General features: G+C 42.7%; 1 protein-coding gene across 3 annotated transcripts in view; it reads right to left on the bottom strand.

Annotated features, from left to right (window-relative positions):
- Window positions 1-1,249: 1,249 nt before the first annotated feature.
- LOC147248352 (polypeptide N-acetylgalactosaminyltransferase 10-like) overlaps window positions 1,250-19,326 on the bottom strand; it is a 60,129-nt gene continuing 42,052 nt past the window's right edge. For 2 of the 3 annotated variants that reach the window (XM_086226227.1, XM_086226226.1), the window contains exons 5-14: window positions 15,873-16,058; window positions 15,421-15,604; window positions 12,877-12,994; window positions 9,256-9,363; window positions 5,986-6,207; window positions 4,520-4,636; window positions 3,638-3,787; window positions 2,319-2,495; window positions 1,769-1,918; window positions 1,250-1,681 (exon numbers count right to left, since the gene is read on the bottom strand). In XM_086226227.1, coding sequence (XP_086082353.1) covers window positions 2,331-2,495; window positions 3,638-3,787; window positions 4,520-4,636; window positions 5,986-6,207; window positions 9,256-9,363; window positions 12,877-12,994; window positions 15,421-15,604; window positions 15,873-16,058 — 1,250 coding nt within the window. In that variant the 3' untranslated portion in view covers window positions 1,250-1,681; window positions 1,769-1,918; window positions 2,319-2,330. Of the gene's footprint in view, window positions 1,682-1,768; window positions 1,919-2,318; window positions 2,496-3,637; window positions 3,788-3,993; window positions 4,637-5,985; window positions 6,208-9,255; window positions 9,364-12,876; window positions 12,995-15,420; window positions 15,605-15,872; window positions 16,059-19,326 lie in introns of those variants that run through there. The other variant, XM_086226228.1, reaches the window with a different exon arrangement.

Here is a 19,326-nt window from a genome sequence, read left to right as displayed (position 1 = left end):
TTGTGGGAATTTTTGCCGCATACTGAACATTTGTGTTTGTGGTTTGCAGAAAATTGACAGCATTTCATTCTAGTGACTAGGCTGCTATTATGAACACTCTTTTAATTTGAGTTCAGCAGAATAAATGACAAAGGTTAGAGAAATTTTTGCTGAGGCTTTCACTCTTTCTTTGGCCTTTGTGGCATTCGACAGCCAATAACATCCTCAGAGTCATACTTTAGGATTCAATTTGCCACAAAGGTTGATGACTCACTTTGTCAATAAAAAAGTGACAGAGGCACATGAACTTTAGAAGTCACAAGCTGCAGCTCTTCCCTCAGTCAGGAAATGAAAGCTGCACAGTGAGCTAGTTTCCCCCCACGAGATGATGAGTTTGTGTGACCTCGGCTTTATCAGATTTCCAATAAGATGTCCACTCTTAAATGGAGCCGCTGGGTTAAGGACCAGAGTGGCCAAATGCTCAGTGTTGGAGTGGTCTCACAGCTCGATATGGTCGTTCAAAGCCTTTGACTGTGGGGGTTGTAGTAATTATGTCAGGTGTAAAGGAGTGAATTGGGTGACATGGTGCATTGAACTTCCCGGGTTTCTTCCTGTATTCATGGGTGGAAGGTGTGTGCAAAGTAACGGGACACAGGAGCCGATGGTCTCGGGCCTGTTACCTGCACGTGTGGAGAATCGCGCCGTCTCCACCAGGTAGAAGAAAGTACAACTGCTTTTCGTTCCAGCTTTTGACAAACTTGTTTACATCCAAGCATCTTGTGCCGGATTCACATACGGACGTTTGCTATTTGGAAATCTGTCAATCGACTTGAAATCAATTCATCCCTATTGACAACCCTGTGATAACCCATTTGCTTGTGAAACTCCTCCTTCTGTTTATCTTCTATTCAGTATTTGTTCCGATGGGGATGAAAAAGCTGAACTGTTACTGCCGAGTTTGTGGAGACTGTGGACGGTGTGCTAGGTACAACAAGCTATGGTCTACAGGTGAGCCAAACAACAGGCTTTTGTTTCCTCGGCAACTCCACAGTGTTCCAGGCTGATATTCAACATGTCTGGGTAAACTAATCATATCAGTCACATTGTGCTGGTGACAAACAGAAAGGTGAAGCTGGTGCGCTGGGAAGTGTTGCAGCTATGGTGGCGCCCTGCGAGCTCTCGCTGGCCCATGAAGGGGGTCCGAGGGAGAAGGTATAAAACTGGCACCAAGCATTTCATTGAAAATGGACAAAAACTACACAACAGTTGCCTTGCTTTATTCAGTATAAAATAAAATATTTTCATTTTCAAGATGAATACATATGTACAAGAGTTGTTTTGAAAAAAAAAACCCAAACCTTCATATATTTGCACGGTTTGACAAGAGTCCCATGGATCTCATAATGTGGTGTTCTGGATGAAAACACAACTACCAGGCAAATCCCACTGTTGGAACTTTAAGGCCACAATTGAAAAAGGACAAGCGCAAAAGTGAAAAAAGAGTAGACCATCCATTAAATCCAACAGCGTGCGCGTGTGTGTGTGTGTGTGTGTGTGTGTGTGTTTGGCACATTTACACAGGCAATTTAAGACAGAAGCGTCTGTATATTTGAAATTCTTCAGGTCCAAACTGCATTCTGTAAAAGCTCCATGTTTTCTGGGTTTCAGCAGGACTATCAGGCTTCAGTGTGGTTCTCCCACCCTGGGAAAAGATAGAATTCAGAACGTGAAGTGGACCATTTCATTTAAATCAGTCAGACTACCGATTTAAGCCGACCGATGGATTTACCTGCCGCCCCAACACAAGCTCATGCTGTATGATTGGATTCTGGATGTCATTGTTTGTGGTTTGACCGACTCCTTTGCTTTCAGCCAGCTCACTAGCGCTACCACGGGAGCTGTATTTGAAACAGCGTATTATTCGCTCCTTGATTCCATTCTTATGTGAACAAAAGTGACAGAAAGGACAAAATTAACAACCAGCTCACAGAGTGTCAGACAATGTTTTGTTTCATCGGAGAAGTCAATAGTTTGTTTGTAAGTCCTTGCTCCTGGCATCTTTTGTCGACCTCTTAACATTTAAGTCTCTGAAAGTCTGCGTGATTGTAAAAGCGTCTCTTTGTGTACCTCTGGTAACTGGCAGAGCATGAAAACGTTCCAGTCTGCCTCTGTGGCTGTCAGGAACATGGAGTTACACACAATTACAGCCAGGAAGCAAACCCTGAGGCTATTTGTTGGAGCAATTTTTCACATAAGAGCATTTCATGAATAAGATCCACTTGAAGCCATTTAGCTGCTAACATTTCAGTGTGAAACAAAAGTGAACCATATGATCTCACCGTTCTGTGGTCTCAGTCGGTTCCCCGGTTGAAGTGTTCCAGCACGGTGGCGTTGGTTCTCTCGAAGAGCCACTGCTGGCTGAGGGAGGAGGGGTCACAGGAGTTCATGAAGACCCGGTGCTCGCTTGGGCTGCTGTCGATGCAGCTGTTACTGACGGGGTGATACAGACTCTTATCCTGAAATAAAGGGAGGCGGGGAATATATTAGATTATATTTATAATAATCTTGTTCAATGGCGCTAAACCTGTAGCCGAAGATTAACCTCTCAGTATATCCTTACGATACGCTCGAAATGTTTTTATCTCCACGTGGACGCTGCTATGCCACAACAATTATACACAAAGTGAATAAAAGTAGTTGCTGTTTTTCAACTCCTCATTAAAACAATTTTAAGCATTCTTTATGATGCAGATTGCTTATAATTGAGCCATAAGAATCATTTATGATAAGGCGTCATAAATAATGTATTTGGCTCTGAAGAAAACTCAATATCCTGCAGGTCATCTTTGGGTTAAACAAACCAAACTCCTTTTCAAATATAAGAAACACAGATTTCTGTTCCTGCTTCACACAAACACAAAAGATGATTTCCCTCTCTGGTGAGAGCCTTGAATACTTCACCTTATATTCATGGACAAGGCAGCAAGCAGCAACAGAAATGGTATTTAAATGTAATGATGTTGCACAACATTTGGTTGCCGACACTATTTGTAACGGCTCATACCATGAGTCTTTTTTAACCTCTGTACCTTGGCCTTTGTTTTTCATTTGCTGTTTTTTTCTCAGCCAAATTAAATATTCTACGGTTCACTTCTTCTGCTCGCAGCATCGTTGGCTTGGTTCTAGGTTTGAAACTATCTTAAACAAAGTTTTTCTGAAGCGTTGGTGGAGAAAATGGGTGGTGGGTGTTATCTTCTGAAACTGAAGTAGCTGGTGAGTGTTGCTCTCTAAACAGTAGACAGCAGCTCAGACTGCTAACCTCCCCCTTCATTCATCCCTCACATCCAACAAAAACACACAATAGGCTTGAAGGCAATTAGACAGCACAGTTTCTTTCAAAGACTGTCACATTTTTGTCCAAACAAAATCAAAATATTACATGTTTTCACTTGATGCCTGAAAAGGGGAGAGGGTCAGAAGAAGCATCACGTCTGCGGCTTCATTTTCACTCCCAAAAAATTCAATTAGACGTAATTCAACAGATGGACTCTATTATGTTGACATGATTCATTACTTTACTGACATGATGCTCAGCAGACCAAAGCAACATCAACAGAGAACACTGCAGAAATGCAGTGTCCAATTTCCTCTCCAGTACCTTTCTGTAGCGCCACAGCTGGTTCCCCTTCATGCCGTGACAGTCATAAAGAGTGACGGGGCTGTTGTGGGAAACGGCGTCGAAGCAGACTTTCCTTGTGTGCATGGGGTCGCCCACTCTAATGTCCTCCCTCCAGCCAAATGTTAACACCTGCAGGGAATGCAAGTTAAATGTAATAAACACCTTCAGTGATGTGAGAACTACTCTGGCTAAAAAATAAAACATTTAGAAATCCACGACATACGCGGCTACCGCCAATCCAAAAGGGTCTGACTAAACAATTAGTAATCAGTGTTTTAGCAAAGACATGGTGCCTCCAGATATGATGGTTCCAGTGCAGCACAGCAACCACTCACCATCAAGTTCAGTGTTGTATAAAAGTGTTTTCTCACAGCAGGTAATAACTGGACTCCACTTCACTTGCCACCGTAGAGGTTCTCTGTAAGCTGAGCCAGTATGAGGAGTGAAAATACTGGTCGGTCAGACAGAGTCATCACTAGAATCAACACTCCGCCAAGCAAGCCACTACTGACTGTTACAGGGATACTGGATTTTTTTAGTTGTGTGAAGTACAGATCTTATGTCAAGCATTTAACCAAAAGAGACCAGTCATTTTTTTTAATTGACTGGAAAACTTGATTTAACCTGTAAAGCATACAGTGGCGACGTGTACGATGATGTCACTACATTTTACAGGCTGTTAATGAAAAGCAGCTACACCCGGGAGGGTATCCGTGTACTGCACAACTAAATCCTGGTAGCAAAACTGAGTCAAGATGACCTCGTACCACGTGGTGGGAAACTGCAGATACAGAGTAGCTCTTCGCTTCCTGAAATCCCAAGAGACCTTTTACTTGAGAAAATGAATTGGTTGACATTCACCTGTCCGTGACTCCAGCCCACCTCGCCCCGCCCCTTCACGCAGCTCTCCAAGCGGATTGGACTCCCCGACACAAAGTGTTTAATCTCCATACACATGCTGCTGCCCACGCTCCGTATCTGAAAATGACACATAGAAGAACATAGTCCTGCGTCAGGGTGCATGCGTGAGTCACAGAATAATCGCAGCCCTTTATTATTATTATTATCATTATTATTAATACCACAGTCACGTTGGTGGCGTGAGTCTGGTGTCCAACAGGATGACACAAAAACTATTGGGTCAAAATACTGCTAACATCCTGTCCTCATCAATGCAGGAGTGCAGGCAAGCAAACATCACTTTCCTCTCCCTTCACTGGGAGACAAAGAGGAGACACCTTGACAGGAGATGTTGACTGCAGATAATCAGAAAGATGAAATTATTGTATATTTAAACAAGAGCCCAGCTTGCTGGTGGACCTTGTCAGGTAGAGCTTGTAGGGCCTACAGGCATGTGAGGAGCAGGCTCAGCTGCGGGAGGAGAAGATGTTCATCCTGTCTGGTTGCATATATGTTTCATCACTGTTTGTTTGCTGTTGTTACCACTGGGATTGCTGCTTGATGCGCACCACTCTGTCTTCTACTCGGACAACTCCCAGTGGTAGGTCACCTCCAATATGTCAAATAGCCTGTGTTGCTTTTAATATGGTGTCTGGGATAGGGATGGGGTTTTTTTCCAGTACATTTTACAGCATAGTACAGTTCATTGTGCAGCCAAAGCCGGAGTCTTCATTCGATGCATCCCTGCTGTCACCAGACAAACTGATATCTCATGTCCAGCATTAGTGACGTGAATACAACCTCAATTAAACCGTTTAAATTTTTATAAGCACTTTCCTTCCTGTGACACTGTTAATCTCCCTGCTTTTTCATTTGATGATGTTCTTTATATTTCTGGAATAATAAGACAGTAGAAGCCATTTATCATCTTTAGACATATTTGCTGACTGGATAATACTGGAGGCTGCCTTATTATCAGATGACTATATTCTCCCAAGTCCCTGTCAGGATTAGAACATGTACATCTGAGAGTGATTACATTTGCTGTCCCAATGAATTCATGATTTTAAGGATAAAACCGAGCTGCTATGTATTGTTACCTCTGGAGACCTGGAGAAAAGAGCGAGGTTTGGGTTTGCCTGGTTTAACATACAATACATACTTTGGCGCTTTCCTACTCTTAAGTATCTGTACATTAGTGAGTGGTGGGTGCACTTTACTTTTTATTCAATAAAATTGTTTAAAAGTATGGCTCACAGTCTCCATCACTCCTTTCAACTAAAACCAGTGAATTTGTTCCCACAATGGAATCGTGTACTGGTTTATATGATCAAAATGGGGACTGATGTAAAAATGTGATAAGTAATTTCAAAATGTTAAAATCATGCACAGCTGCGTTTCCTTCTGAATGCTGAATGAGTGCGTACCTCCCCCCAGGCAGCAGCGGGCGGCTCCACCGGTGGGTAGTGTTTGGGCAGGTCCCACGCCACCTCGCTCATGAACCATTTGAAGCTCTTGCAGTTGAGACGGTTCCTCAGCTCCTTCTGAGCCGTCATGTCTCCTGCCGACAGGTGGCGGTACTCGGGCCGACGCTGGTAAACGTACTCCGCATACTCGTCCATCCAAACCTCTGCCACACGCTTCAGGTTCTGGATCCAAAATGAAATGAAAGATAGATGCATTTAGTTGATAGCGTGTTCTCATAGCAGGCATCAAATGAAGGTCCTGCACCGCCCAACAGCAATGATTACAGCTGCATCCCCGAACTTTTGCGGTGCGACAGTTTCTTGTCATTTTTACTGGACTCAACATTTAAAGACGTTGTATGACGTGTGAACACTTGTCTGCCCTCACATCCATTAGGAGCTAAACTCCAGCCCTTTTAGACTATTAGTCCACGTGAACGTTGGTATCACTTCAATAAAAGACAAAAAACTTTGAAGAATGATTAAAAGAGGTATAACCTTGATACAAGAAACAGCCATTTTGAATTAGTCAAAAGAAAAAAGTTTCCTTTTTTTTTTGTTTATGTAAATTTTCTCCTTCAACTGCAGGATCACGCCAATTCATGGCCATCAGCATTCCTCTGATGTCCATTTTAAAGAAAACTGGCCAGGATTAAAATGAAAAAAAGAGGCCACTGTCTTGTCGAGGCATAGTGAGCCAAACCGAGCCCAGTTCCAGGCTGCAGCTATTGAATAGAGTTCAGCTGCAGCCCCGATGATATGGCGCTTTTAGACAATTTCTCATTCTCGGTACGTTCTTTGAAGGATACAAGGAACAAAGAAACTTAAGCTCATTCCTCACAGTAGCACCTGCAAAGGTTAGAGCGTGGAGATAGGCAGCAGTGTGCAGTCATTCTGCTCTCATCTGGTGGTCGTTTGTTTGTGGATGCTGATTCGACTGTAAAGTGCTCTCAAACATGAAGGAGAAAGAGGAGAGCACTTAGTGGAGGAAACACAAAACTAAAAGGATGTCATTTGTTTTCCTGCACCACTTAAAAGCTATTCACACAACTCTGGCATGTGTACAGGATTTATGCTTATTTATGACCATTGTGTACGATAGCTTAATGAGAAGAACAATTCATTCACTCTTAAATTTGGTTAAATTTGCAGATAACTTTGATGCCATGGCAGCACGCAGATGCTGTTTAGTGAAATGTTTGTGCTGTCTTTACCAGAAAGGAACATTCCTGCATGGTGAGGATTTGGACTGGTCCTCTCGACTTCAAAGCACTGTTTGAAGGTTAAGACTTAAGAGGGTTTACTTTAGGGTCAGGATCGGGATTTATGCATGTAAAAGAGGGCTGCACGGTGGTGCAGTGGTCAGCACTGTGGCCTCACAGCAAGAAGGTTCCGGGTTTGAGTCCCGGCTCGGGCGCGGGATCTTTCTGTGTGGAGTCTCCATGTTCTCCCTGTTCCTGTGTGGGTTCTCTCTGGTACTCCAGCTTCCTCCCACCGTCCAAAGGCATGCAATTTGGGGACGAGGCTGATTGGATTCTCTAAATTGACCGTAGGTGTGAATGTGAGTGTGAATGGTTGTTCGTCTCTGTATGTTGGCCCTGCGATGGACTGGCGACCTGTCCAGGATGAACCCCGCCTCTTGCCCGTAGATGTTGGGATAGGCTCCAGCCCCCCGGGACCCTTAATGTAGGAATAAGCGAAAGACGACGATGGGCGACGATGCATGTAAAAGAGGGTTGGTTTTTTTGTTGTGTTTTTTTTTTTTTGCATCTCTCCTGAATCCCACATGAAATATTTTGCAAGCTGAAATACATTGTTTGAGAAAGGGCCACTTTACATCAGCAAACCCAACACTATAAAAACAGAACAACTACAAGTGCTGGACGGTACTTGCTCCTCCACCACAGGTCCACGAAATCATTCCAGAGAAATCAATGAACATGAAAGTGGTATTTATATTTTTATGGACATAAACATTCCATGACCCACTGTTTGATAGAGGCATCTATGTCTGAGTGTATCATCAAGACCAGCAGCAGTGTGTTTAGGGAAGGTGGAGCGTTCATGAGAGCGGCTCATTCCTAATAAAACATGATGACTAAATGTCGACACAATAGCATGACTTAAAGAAGCTAGACTGACAGAAATGACAGCCAGATTTTTGATAAACACCACAAATATCAGGGAAGTACTGAAATCAGCTGAGGTGGTGTCCAAACGTGTGAAATAACCCAGGTTGAAGATGTTTCCCTTTTTAGTTCCTCCTAAAAATCTTGGTCTCACATGACATTGGAGTCTCGTGGAGGTTGGACTCTGCTGTGGGAACATGGGTGGTTGTCACTTGGAGCATTACGGAGTTAAAATGTGTCCATCTTTCTGCTTCAATAGTTACATCATGTGAATAAAGAGGGAAATAGGGAGCCGTGGAAGATGAGTTCAGCATCATGTCTTGAGACCTTCTCCAACTGTGGATGTGAAGTCACCACCATCACCCTCATCCTGTTTTGCAATATTTTTTGAATGCACACCACGTAAGTTAGTATTTGAGAAATTCTGCTACTATATAATATATAATAATTATGTAGCTGGATCACAATTAAGTGTCATTTATTATTTTGTAAGATTTGGATTTAGCTTTAGCTTAGCTTGATCTCTCTGAAATTACAAGAACATATGTAAAGCAAATAGTAATGATAATGTTCAGAGGAATGACACTGATTGATGGGCTGCTACAGACAATGTTAGAAACAGTATTGTTTCCATGGAGGCTTCACTTTAAAAGCTATGCAAAGCCTGGCAGTGGGTACTCAGACTTAATAAATGGAATTCTCAAAATCAACTTGTCTTCTACCTCCAAAAGGGAATGTTATACAAAGGTACCAATCACTGATACAATTAAGGAAGTGCTTGGCAGCCGCTCTTCATCATGATCATCTAGATCATTCTGCTCTGTGGCTCCGCTCGCTGCTTGCTGTGATGCACACAAATACCACAGTTTTAATGGTAGGAGAGTTTTGATTCGACTTGTTTTGGAATGTCGTTTTTTTTTTTTGGTTTTGTTTTTTTACGTACATCTGAGTACTTTGCAACTGTAAAGCAGACAGAAAGGAAGCGTGACAGTGTTGTACTGACCTTAAACTACGGCTACTTTGTGCTCAGGTCAACAGAATGCGTGCGACTGATCTACGGTTTTTGTATTTCATTGTGAACTGTGGAAGTGGGAAGGCTTACCTTTGCCAAGCTGATCCCACCGGGGACCTTATAGGGGACATACTTCCTATAGATGTGTCCTACCCTGGAGCAAGGGATGTCCTCCATCCGACCACCACACATCCACACCTAGAGGGGAGAGAGAGGGGGAGAGAGAGCAAGAACGCACTCTTTACTGAAGCTGGATCTTTATTGAAATTAGAATATTTTTTCTGTGTTAATGTTCCATGTGAAAAAATTGCAAATTAAAAGGAGATGAAAAAGAGACGGATGAAGGAGACCCATAAATCCTGTGGGATGCAGAGGTGGAGGATTGGATTCAGAGGGAGAAGCAATAAAGGCAGAGATGAGATGGAAGGCCGGTGGAAGAGAAAGGGGAGCCACCAAAATCAAATTATGATAGGACAGTGACCTGACTGAACCCGAGCCGCCGGGTTGGATTACAGAAAGATTGAGTTGCTGGGTTAAGTTCTTATCTGATCAAGGGGCCAGCACTGAAGCAGGATTTGAGGGTTAGCGAGTAACTTCAGCTTTAACCCTCTAGGTTTGCAGTGTCACTAAGGTGGTTCACCATCGCCATGGTTACCTATGCTGCTCACATAAGCTGTTCCGTCCTCTGACCAATCAGTTCTCCTGGGAAATGGTATCATCACCTCCCTGCATTCCTGATCTGTTGTTTACTTCATTCGAATTTTAAGCCATTTGAGTCATGTGCCGGTGTAGCGACACTGAAACCTTGCAGATTTTAGAGTCATCCCACTTAACGGTTAAGACCACAATTGACGCTAATACCGGCCCAGTCAATGAACAAAATTCACAATTGTAATTATAGTCAGATCTACTCATGACTCAACGTTGACGGCTTTGATAGTGTAGAGCCAATTAACTTCACCTAGTCTGCATTTCTGTTTGTAGCCTAGATTTTTAAGTATAAGTCATGAAACAGTTAAAAGCCATAAACTGAGATTTAAAATGTTTTATTTTTTGTAAAATCAGATTTATCAATCAAAAGAAATTGATGGACCTCAGGAATTAACGACTTCAGGGATTAAAATCTTTCCAAGTGTTGGAATTTAAATCCGTCATTTAAAATCTGCTTTCTTTGCCTACGTGAGTTTGTGAACTGCATGTCAGCCTTTTCAGCACCAGCTGACATCATACCAATAAACCATCCGGGTATAACCAATAATCCTGAGGATCCTGAGCTGAGGTCAGTATGGCCAAGACAGACGGTCACACTCAACCACCGGCGAACAGATCTCAGGTCTGACAGACACTTGAGAAGCCCAACTGCATGAAATAAACATCTCCGCCGTGAGACAAAAGGAAGCAAGTGCATAAGCAACTTGAATTGTTTGTACTGGTGTCCACCTGTTAATGAAATATAAATACACTAAGTTCACTAAATACATCTCCAATCATTTGTTTGCTTCCACCATATGAATAATAAGAGTGATACTTGATAAAAGCTGGCAACAAGTGTGAAGTCACAGCGCCTCAGGCTGCTGCGTTCCACGCCAATTTAAGAGTGCATTAACAATTGATGGTTTCCATTTGAATTCATGTTTTCAGGCTTGTTTTGACTTCATGATATCACCTTGAACAATCGGCATCATGGAAAAAATTCCAAAATGTTGCTCAGGCAAACAACAAATCTTTGATTAGGTTGTCATGGAGACAGACAACAGAAAACCTGTGCATTATCAGTATCGCAGAAGATACCAGTGTGTTCAGATTTGGACGACGGAATATAAATAATCCACCGTCATTTTAATACTACACTTTCCCCTCGCTCTGCATGTGAGGTCACCTGACATTATCTGACGATCTGTGCGATTTGGCAGCGCTCCGTGTTCCCATACCAGAGTCACCAGGATGGAGCTATAGATTAACTCAAGCAGTGAGTGAAGTGATAGTGTTTCACAGGCGAGCGGGGCCTGGCTGTCTGTGGGAGCAGCAGTTTGGTTGTCGGGATTAGCATGAGAGCCTGTTAATCTCCTCACCTCAGGAGACTGGCTGTCTGTGCTGTATCAGCTAATGGGGATCTTAATAAAAAGGAAACCAAATTGAATATCGCATGCATAAAGTAGACTTAAGAGGCACAGCTAGGCATGTGCTGATAGCAAAATGTAATAATATTGGCCAAAATAATAACCTCCATGTATGATACTATCACAGTAATTATTTAAATCTGATGGAAAGCTTCAAAACTTAAGAGACTTTCACACCAGGCTCAGCCCTGGGTCACCATCAAGCTGAGGCCCGACGCTCAAGGCTCTGAATGGGAGAAATCTTTAACCTCAGAAGCTGACGTTGGAGGGTTTAAGAGCTATTATAGTTTTGCATCACGGGGTGCAGCAGTCCTGCAATACAAGCTCTCAGTGTAGGAATGAATTTGTCACAGCAGAAGTGGATGATCAGTCTGTCGTTATCATCACAAATGCCTCAGATGGCGACACGCATCATCTCTTATTATCACTGATAAACCACCAGTCATTTCATGGTTTCTTCCATTCATACTCTGTCTTCTGAGTCTATCCTGCAAAATGATGATGTTTTATGTTGGTTCATGTTTGATTGCAGAGGGTTTAGACACAAACGTGTAGTTTTAAGCAGGGTACTACATGGTGGCAGTGACGTGCGGTCAGGGGAGGCAAGTGAGGCCGTGCCTCACCTGTCATCATGGAAAGAAAAAAATGTAAATTGAAAAAAAAAAAATGTAATTATTGTATTTATCCTTTGATTTGTACTATGAAGGTTTTTTTTTTGCTTTTAACTAAACCAGTTTTAAGTTATTTTTTATTCAAAATCACAGATTTTTCATATTCATCGTTCAAATACTGAGAAGAGACGTGCGGTGAGGCACCAGGCAGCTGATCCTCACCAGGGACTGCGCAATGACTCGGCTAACTGTGCTGCTGGCTACGCAGTGAGCCCGTATTGCTGTCTCTTTCTATGGCGCTATTAAAATGTTCAAATACTGGTGAATATAACGTATAGTGTTTTTGTCGAAAACTGTATGTGTGTGTAACGTGTTTCTTGTGCTGAGCGATCATAAAACGGCTGCGAAAACGTGCCGGGTGAGGCGCGCAGTTCTCCTGCCTCATGGAGGAGGCGCTAGTGAGCCCAGGGATTCTGCTTGCGCCTCCTCCGCTCCGCTGCAGAATAAGTGACAGCGAGCTACAATTTACTGGAAGGAAAGTCAAGTGCAGTCATTCAGTTGTTTTTTTTTCTCCCGAGTGGCCGTAATGTCACAATGGAGGATTACATTTCGAAGCTAAAACAATTTTCTAAATTGGATTTTCAATTGAAGCAGGAGGTTCACGCTAAAGTATCCAAAGCGCTGAAGAAGCTGTGGCAGACAGAAGCCAAAACATGGAGAACATTTTTTGTCTGTTTTTTTATTATTAAATGCAGTTCTTTTTCAGATGTTTACAGATCTGATTGTGATGAAGTCAGCGCCTCACCATCCATGAACCTCACCGCACGTCACTGCATGGTGGCGTCCCTGGGGTTGTTTCGTTTGAAAGGTTGTCTTGCCTGGCCCTCTGCGTTACTTATTGTAACATTGTCTTGCAATCCCCTGATTCGCGTTCTCACTGTGTTTGTTTCATTTTTCTTCACATTTTTTAAAAATTTTACCTTGAAAGAGATCTCGTACTGTTCTCCTCCCCAGATCTCCAGACCCGTGTCATATCCTCCCAGCTCCCAGAACCACTTCCTGTCCACGGCAAACAGGCCACCTGCCATCACTGGTGACCTGACAAGACAGACAATTCACCGACAGACAAACTCACCACTCAAAATCAACATTTTTTTTTGTTTTTTTGTTTCTCCAGATGCACCACATAAAAATTAGATCAGTGATTTGTAGAGCTTTCAAGATCAAAATTTATTCTGTTGAATATGACAAGAAGCGTCATGGGGTAGAGAGGCAGAGGAATAAGTCCTAAAACCCTGGGATTAGTTTGTGAGGTTGAACATACAGGTCAGTTGTCTCAAAACCAAGTTGGACTAAAAGTCATCCTCCAAAATACATCATCCGCAGTGCTCTATTTAGCATCTCTGTGTTAGGGTGCTGCACCCTCCTAGCTTCTCTGGCAGCGCTCTCCCATCCAAGGTAACACACGCAGATGCTGTAACAAGTACGCTGCATGAGAAATTCTGAAGTTTTCACACAGACACTCGTATGTCCCAGGTCTCATTTGGAATCCATTGCAACTGCCTTGAATCTACAGTGACAGTAGCTCTCATCCTTCCTTGAAAAACAACACTCATCTAAAATACTCGGTGGCATCAGATTAAGCGCAAGGAGAAATACACAATATATGTACAGAGAGACATAGTAGGAGTGTGGTACTTTTTCTCCTCAGATAATGAAGACACTTTGAACAGTGCAGAGCCAATTAACCCACTACAGAGCGTGGCGGTTTCTGACTGCTGTGACAAGCTCGGTGCTGCTGAGTGCAGGCCTCGTTAGCTGTTGAATTGCGGTTGTGCTTGTTTGTAGCTTCCACACACCTGAGGCACCAAATCTGGGGCAGCAGGTGCAGGCACACAAACAAAATAATATCAGACTTCTCCTGAAGAATTCCATCGACTGGATCTGATCCTTCATCCCCAACACATCTTATTTTCACCAAAAAAAAAGAAAAGAAAAAAAGATCGTAACAATCAATCAAACCACAAGCAGATCTTTCAAACTGTATTTCTAACCCCCCCCCCCCCCCACAAGCAAAGCATTCCTCTTCACACACGCACACTCGTACACACATGCAAGTACAGCAGGTTGTCATAGTTACAAGCTTCTCATCAGGTGGAAGTAGGAGGCAGCTCGCCAGCAGGTAGTCTGCTCTCGCCAAAGTCATCTCTGAGGAGGATCAATTAAAGGCAAACAGGGCAGCTACTGTACTGCATGTGTTGACACAGTCTCTGCAGTTCCAGGAGCTCTGCAGTGCAACGGTGAAGTGGCTGCTGGGGGGGTGACTGACCAAACTGCCTGCTGTCTGAGCTCTTGGATCCCCTACCCTACCCCCCAGCCCTCAGCAGAACAGTTAAAAAGTGATAAAACACCGCTTGTCAGCTTGTCCGTATCCTATCCACACTTCGGAAACATCAATCTTCTGCTTGTTTCAAACAGAGATCCCAATTCCCTGCTGTTAAAAAGAACTCTCATCACAACAGTTGTTCAAAGAAAACATATTAACTAGCATCTGGTTTCTATTAGCCTCCTACCTTTTTAGAAATGCAAAATAAAATGCCATCAAGATCTGGAACACCTGTTGCTGCTTTGCTCACTCTGCCTTTAAAATAAATGGGATTTTAGCTCATTTGATTTCTGTAAGACACTGTAAAGAAAGGAAAACATTTACATGAATGTGTTGAGTCTTAATCTGACCTCCCTACAACTCTATCATAGAATCCAGCATTATAAATTAACACTTTTTTTAAAATCAGAGTTCTTCTAAGATACTCTCCATACCTGTTTTTAGTGTATAAAACAAATTTCTTCCTGGATGATAAGTTGTCTTTTTTTCCCCAAAAGTAAATATTCAAATATTCAGTTGTCATCTCTTGTCCCCATCACCTTTACAAAATTTCTCATTTGAAAATTGTAATTTCTGGTTACAAGATGTCCATTCTCAGGGTTGAATATGGGCACGACCCCGCTGCCATAGCAGGTCACGTCCATTATCGTCAATCAGAGCAGCAACGAGGGAGTTCAGTGCTGATCTGGTTGTTATCCGCTTCTCTTAATGCTTCACTAACTACAGCACATCAGCCAAAAGTTGTCCCAGTCTGACAAAGGAGCTAAATTTGTCTTAAAGTAATAAACAATTGAACACACGTCAATGCATGTGTGGTTTTGGTAGACAGGAGCTGTTAACAGATCAGCCTGGCTGAAGGGAAGATGATGCTGAATTAAAGCCTAATGGAAGAGTCCGAACACAAAGACTGCATCATTCATCTCAACAAGGCTGCAGGAATGGTCTTTGCCCTACATCCAGTACAAATACGTTGCAATGATAAGTTGCTCTCCAGTCAGTTCAAAATGAAACCTTCGAAAACTAGACAAACCCAGAAAATGGAAAAGCATTTGTCATCTATACATCATTTTCTATACATTTATTGCAACACAACCACTTGACAGGAACTAAGATTTTATCTAAGTGTGTTTTCACTCACTCGAAGGGCTCACTGGGGTCGACCCTCTCCATCTCTGAAGGGATGGGGATCCGTTTATAGTACATTTCCCAGTCGAATGCCCCTCGCATGGCGTCTCCTGCCTGTGTGTCATAGCCGAAGTTGTCGTGATCGATCACATCAATCATCGGACACACAATGGTCTTCCTGTTCTGGGCGATTCGGTCTAAGAGACACACAGGAAGCAAGCGGTTGATATCTGGATGGTGTTTGTCACAATAGCCACTTCTCACTAGTCATTTCACACATGCCTGTGTTACCCTGCTGCCGACCTCTCCTGTCATCTTAGATACTCCACTGCACTTCCCAAACAGTTACCCTGCTCTCCTGTTCCCTTCACTTTCCCATCACCCACCCCATCTGATGACTAATTTCAGAGTTGTATGAGAGGTTGCCAAGACAAAAAGGCCCGTCATCTTGTGAGCGTTCCTCACCCAGCAGAGGAGGCAGCCAGTTGACGTTGGCTTCGCAGTGGGAGTCCAGGAAGGTGATGACTTCTCCCCTGGCAGCAGCAGCTCCCAGCAGGCGAGTCCTGATCAGCCCCTCCCTCTTCTTGGTCCTGAGGATGCGAACCTTCGGCATCCGCACCATGTACTCCTCTAGCGCCACCTTTAGGTGATCTGCATTGGAACAAATTGTTAAAGATAGTGCCCATGTTAGTGCTGTTGAGGGATTCTGCTGCCCCTGTGAAAGCGTCTGTCAGCATGATTATCTGGGCTAATTTTTTGCGAGACTTTTTGGATCACTTGGAGGAGTGTAGCGTGAAACATGCCAGAACCCTGGACATCTTGGAGTAGATCAATTTGCATTAAACATAGTTGAAAATCCTATTTTTTTCTGGTGTTCTTTAACGCCTCTGGAGACTGGAGGAATTTTGCAGTGGAGGAAGTTTTCAGGTTATGAAGACCATCAGTCCTATTTTTGCCGGTGTGATAGATCTGGAAGGCCCTGAGGGAATCGCTACAACTTTGTTAAGATGTCCACTGGGACAAATGGATGAACTGAAAAAGATCTTGGTTGTCAAAAGTTCAAAGGATAAAATCATTTCAAATGAACATGGTATCTCAGGAAAGCTTTGACATCTCTTTATTTGAGTACACAAATCCACCGGGACCCAAGGATGACCTTAAAAATGGTTGTTGGTCAAAGGTCACGGTCAGACACACTTCGCACAGGGATCTTACCACACTGTGGTATTTCTTGTGTAACTCGCAGAGGTCTGCATTGGAACGTGTTTTTGTGTTTCTTTCGTCTCATGGATAAAAATAGCAGAATATTAAATACACAAAGGTTAGTCATTGGTTAGTGGTTATTGTGATATTTATTGGTGCTTGCTTCTTTGTAGCCCCTCACGTCTGGTGTTAAAACAAAGACGGCAACGGTCAAAATGCCTCGCGGCTTCAAGCGTCGGATCCTCAAACGAATCAGTGATGTCACAGTGGCCACAACGACTCTCAGTCTGTGGTTGTGCAGCAGCTGATCTAAATGATGTAAAATGTGGTATGGAAACAGAGGGACTGTGTGAGCTCTGCAAGGAAAAGGCAAACTGTTGTACGCTTGTACTTCAACAATAAATCCACACATCAGCAACAGACCCGTGAAGCTTGACGAAGCTCTTCACGAAGGTTCGCCCTACACAAATCATCCGAGGCAAATTAATTCTCATGTGACGAGAGCATGTGGAGGTAGAGGTGAGGGAGAAAGATCAGAGCATTTAATTATGATTGGTTAATTTTCCTTGAATAAATTGGAATATAGCTCATATTGTTTACCAAATGCAAGGAGGCAATTAATCACGCTAATGAGAGCGAGCTGATGTCTGCAAACACATTAGTCTTTATTACAACGTGAAGCAGACATTGGAAGCCTGAGGTCTTGCGGATGTCAGGGTCATTTCACAGCGCAGATCAGAGGGATGAATCGGTCATCACACACCAGGCCCTTGATAGAAATCCAGACTCCACAGTAACTTCCAGCCGGCCGTCCAACCCTTTCTGTTTGTTTGCCTCCTGCAGTCCGTCACTCACTTATTTCTCCTCGGTGGCGGAGCAGCCCGACCCTCTTTCATCTGCTCACATGGGGCCATGCTCAAACATGAATTAGTGCTTAGCAGATGAGAAGCACTGAAGTTGGCCTCGGGCTCCTGTCAAAGTGTCTGTATGCATTCAAAATGTCACTGATAAAACGTACATGTGTTTGAAGCTAATGCTCGTCTGGCTTTGATGCATTTCCAGTGAACTGATATCTCATCCGCTGACTTGAATGGTTACAGGAGTGGTTCGTCAATGCAGGTTTTTAACTATATTGTAAGCAACTAATTAGGAAAAAAAATGCATTTGCCTTTGAGCATGTCAGTTATACTCACATTATTAAGCCTTCATTTATTTACATTACATTTTCATTTTAAAAGCATTGCCATATAATTGTGACCTCAAATTCAAGAGTGAGCATTACAGAAAAACATCTGCATATCTACTCTAGAATATTTTTGTATACGCCATTGCAGCACATCTAACTTCCAAGACCATTCTCTGAGACTTTCTGTCACGCCAAAGACTGAAAATGTACTCCAGAGTGCTTTTTGATTTCTGAGTGTCCCCTGATTTGTCACCTCTGTGGGTTTCACAGGGAGACGGAGTCCCAATCTTGGAACAAGGTGTGAAATAAACACATTTTTATTTTCCACAAAAATCCTCCTCCTTCTTCTCTTAGATTATCATGGTGGTATGTTTCACTCCTCTTTGAGAGAACAGAGAGTTTCTGCAGGACAGAGGAAAGGCTTATAAGGGTTTAAAAATGACTGGGAATGTGTGCATCTAATCTGTTTGTAATAAACAAGTTGTCATCACCAAGGCCTGAGAACATTGAGTGACACATTATTTTGCTTTTTGATGGCAAAACATTTTTTTTTCCATCTCCAACTATAAAAAGTTTACAGGACTAAATTCCCATGTTGTCTCCACATCTAATAGAAATGTCAATTACATTTTGTGATCTCGTCTAACACTCAGCAGGAATGTCCTCCCTACAGAAATATACCACACCATGTTTTTACTATCCTGACCTCAACATTTGACTCAAAAGTGTTTTCAGATCATTCTTGAGTCCGAGTGGACATTTAGTCAGTTGGAGAAATTTCACCACCACCAGCACAGAGACATGAAATCTCTGGTTACTGCAGCACATGAAAAATGCACTAAAATATTCATATAAAATATAAGAGGCAATGAAATGCAGTAAAAAAAAACGAGCATCTTGTATTTCCAGTGCAGTCCAACATCTGGTTCATCTGGATTCCCTAGGTCACTGGACATGGGAGATATTAAAAGCAGGACAAACACTGAATATTGCAGCATATGGAAAAAGAAATGGATTTTGCACTAAAATATTCATATAAAATATATGCTGCAATGAAAAGAGGACTCAATAGGTGATTTGGCAAGGAAGCTTGTGAAAAAAGAACACCTGCCTAGATTTTGCAGTATATGAAAATCTGAACATTTTGCACTAAAATTTTAATATGAAAAATAGGGCGCAAAAAAGTTAGTATTTCTAGCCTAGTAGTGGTGATATATGGTATTGGTTTGCGTAACAATCTGAAAGTTATTGAAAAAAGAACATTCCAGCATTTTAAAACTATCTATTTTGCATTAGTATACCACGCACAGTTGTCTGCCTGCGTGATGCCTGCCACCTTGAACTTTAACCATCAAAATCGTTAGTGTTTATCCCCTCAGCTAAATATTCCAGTGCCCTTGTGAACTTTGTATTTTTTATTCACATAAAAAAATCATGTTCGTCTCCTGCAGTGGCAGCAACAAAGAGATGAAGGAGCTGTGTGACTAAACTGGTATCAACATGCATGTTTGCTACACCTGGCCATCGCTG

This window comes from Aulostomus chinensis, chromosome 15, assembly GCF_037954235.1.
Source record: "Aulostomus chinensis isolate RoL2024-O1b breed Wild chromosome 15, RoL_Achi_v1.0, whole genome shotgun sequence".
Classification (NCBI taxonomy): domain Eukaryota; kingdom Metazoa; phylum Chordata; class Actinopteri; order Syngnathiformes; family Aulostomidae; genus Aulostomus; species Aulostomus chinensis.
Note: the sequence above shows the minus strand (reverse complement) of the source record. Positions and strands in the feature narration are given on the sequence as shown.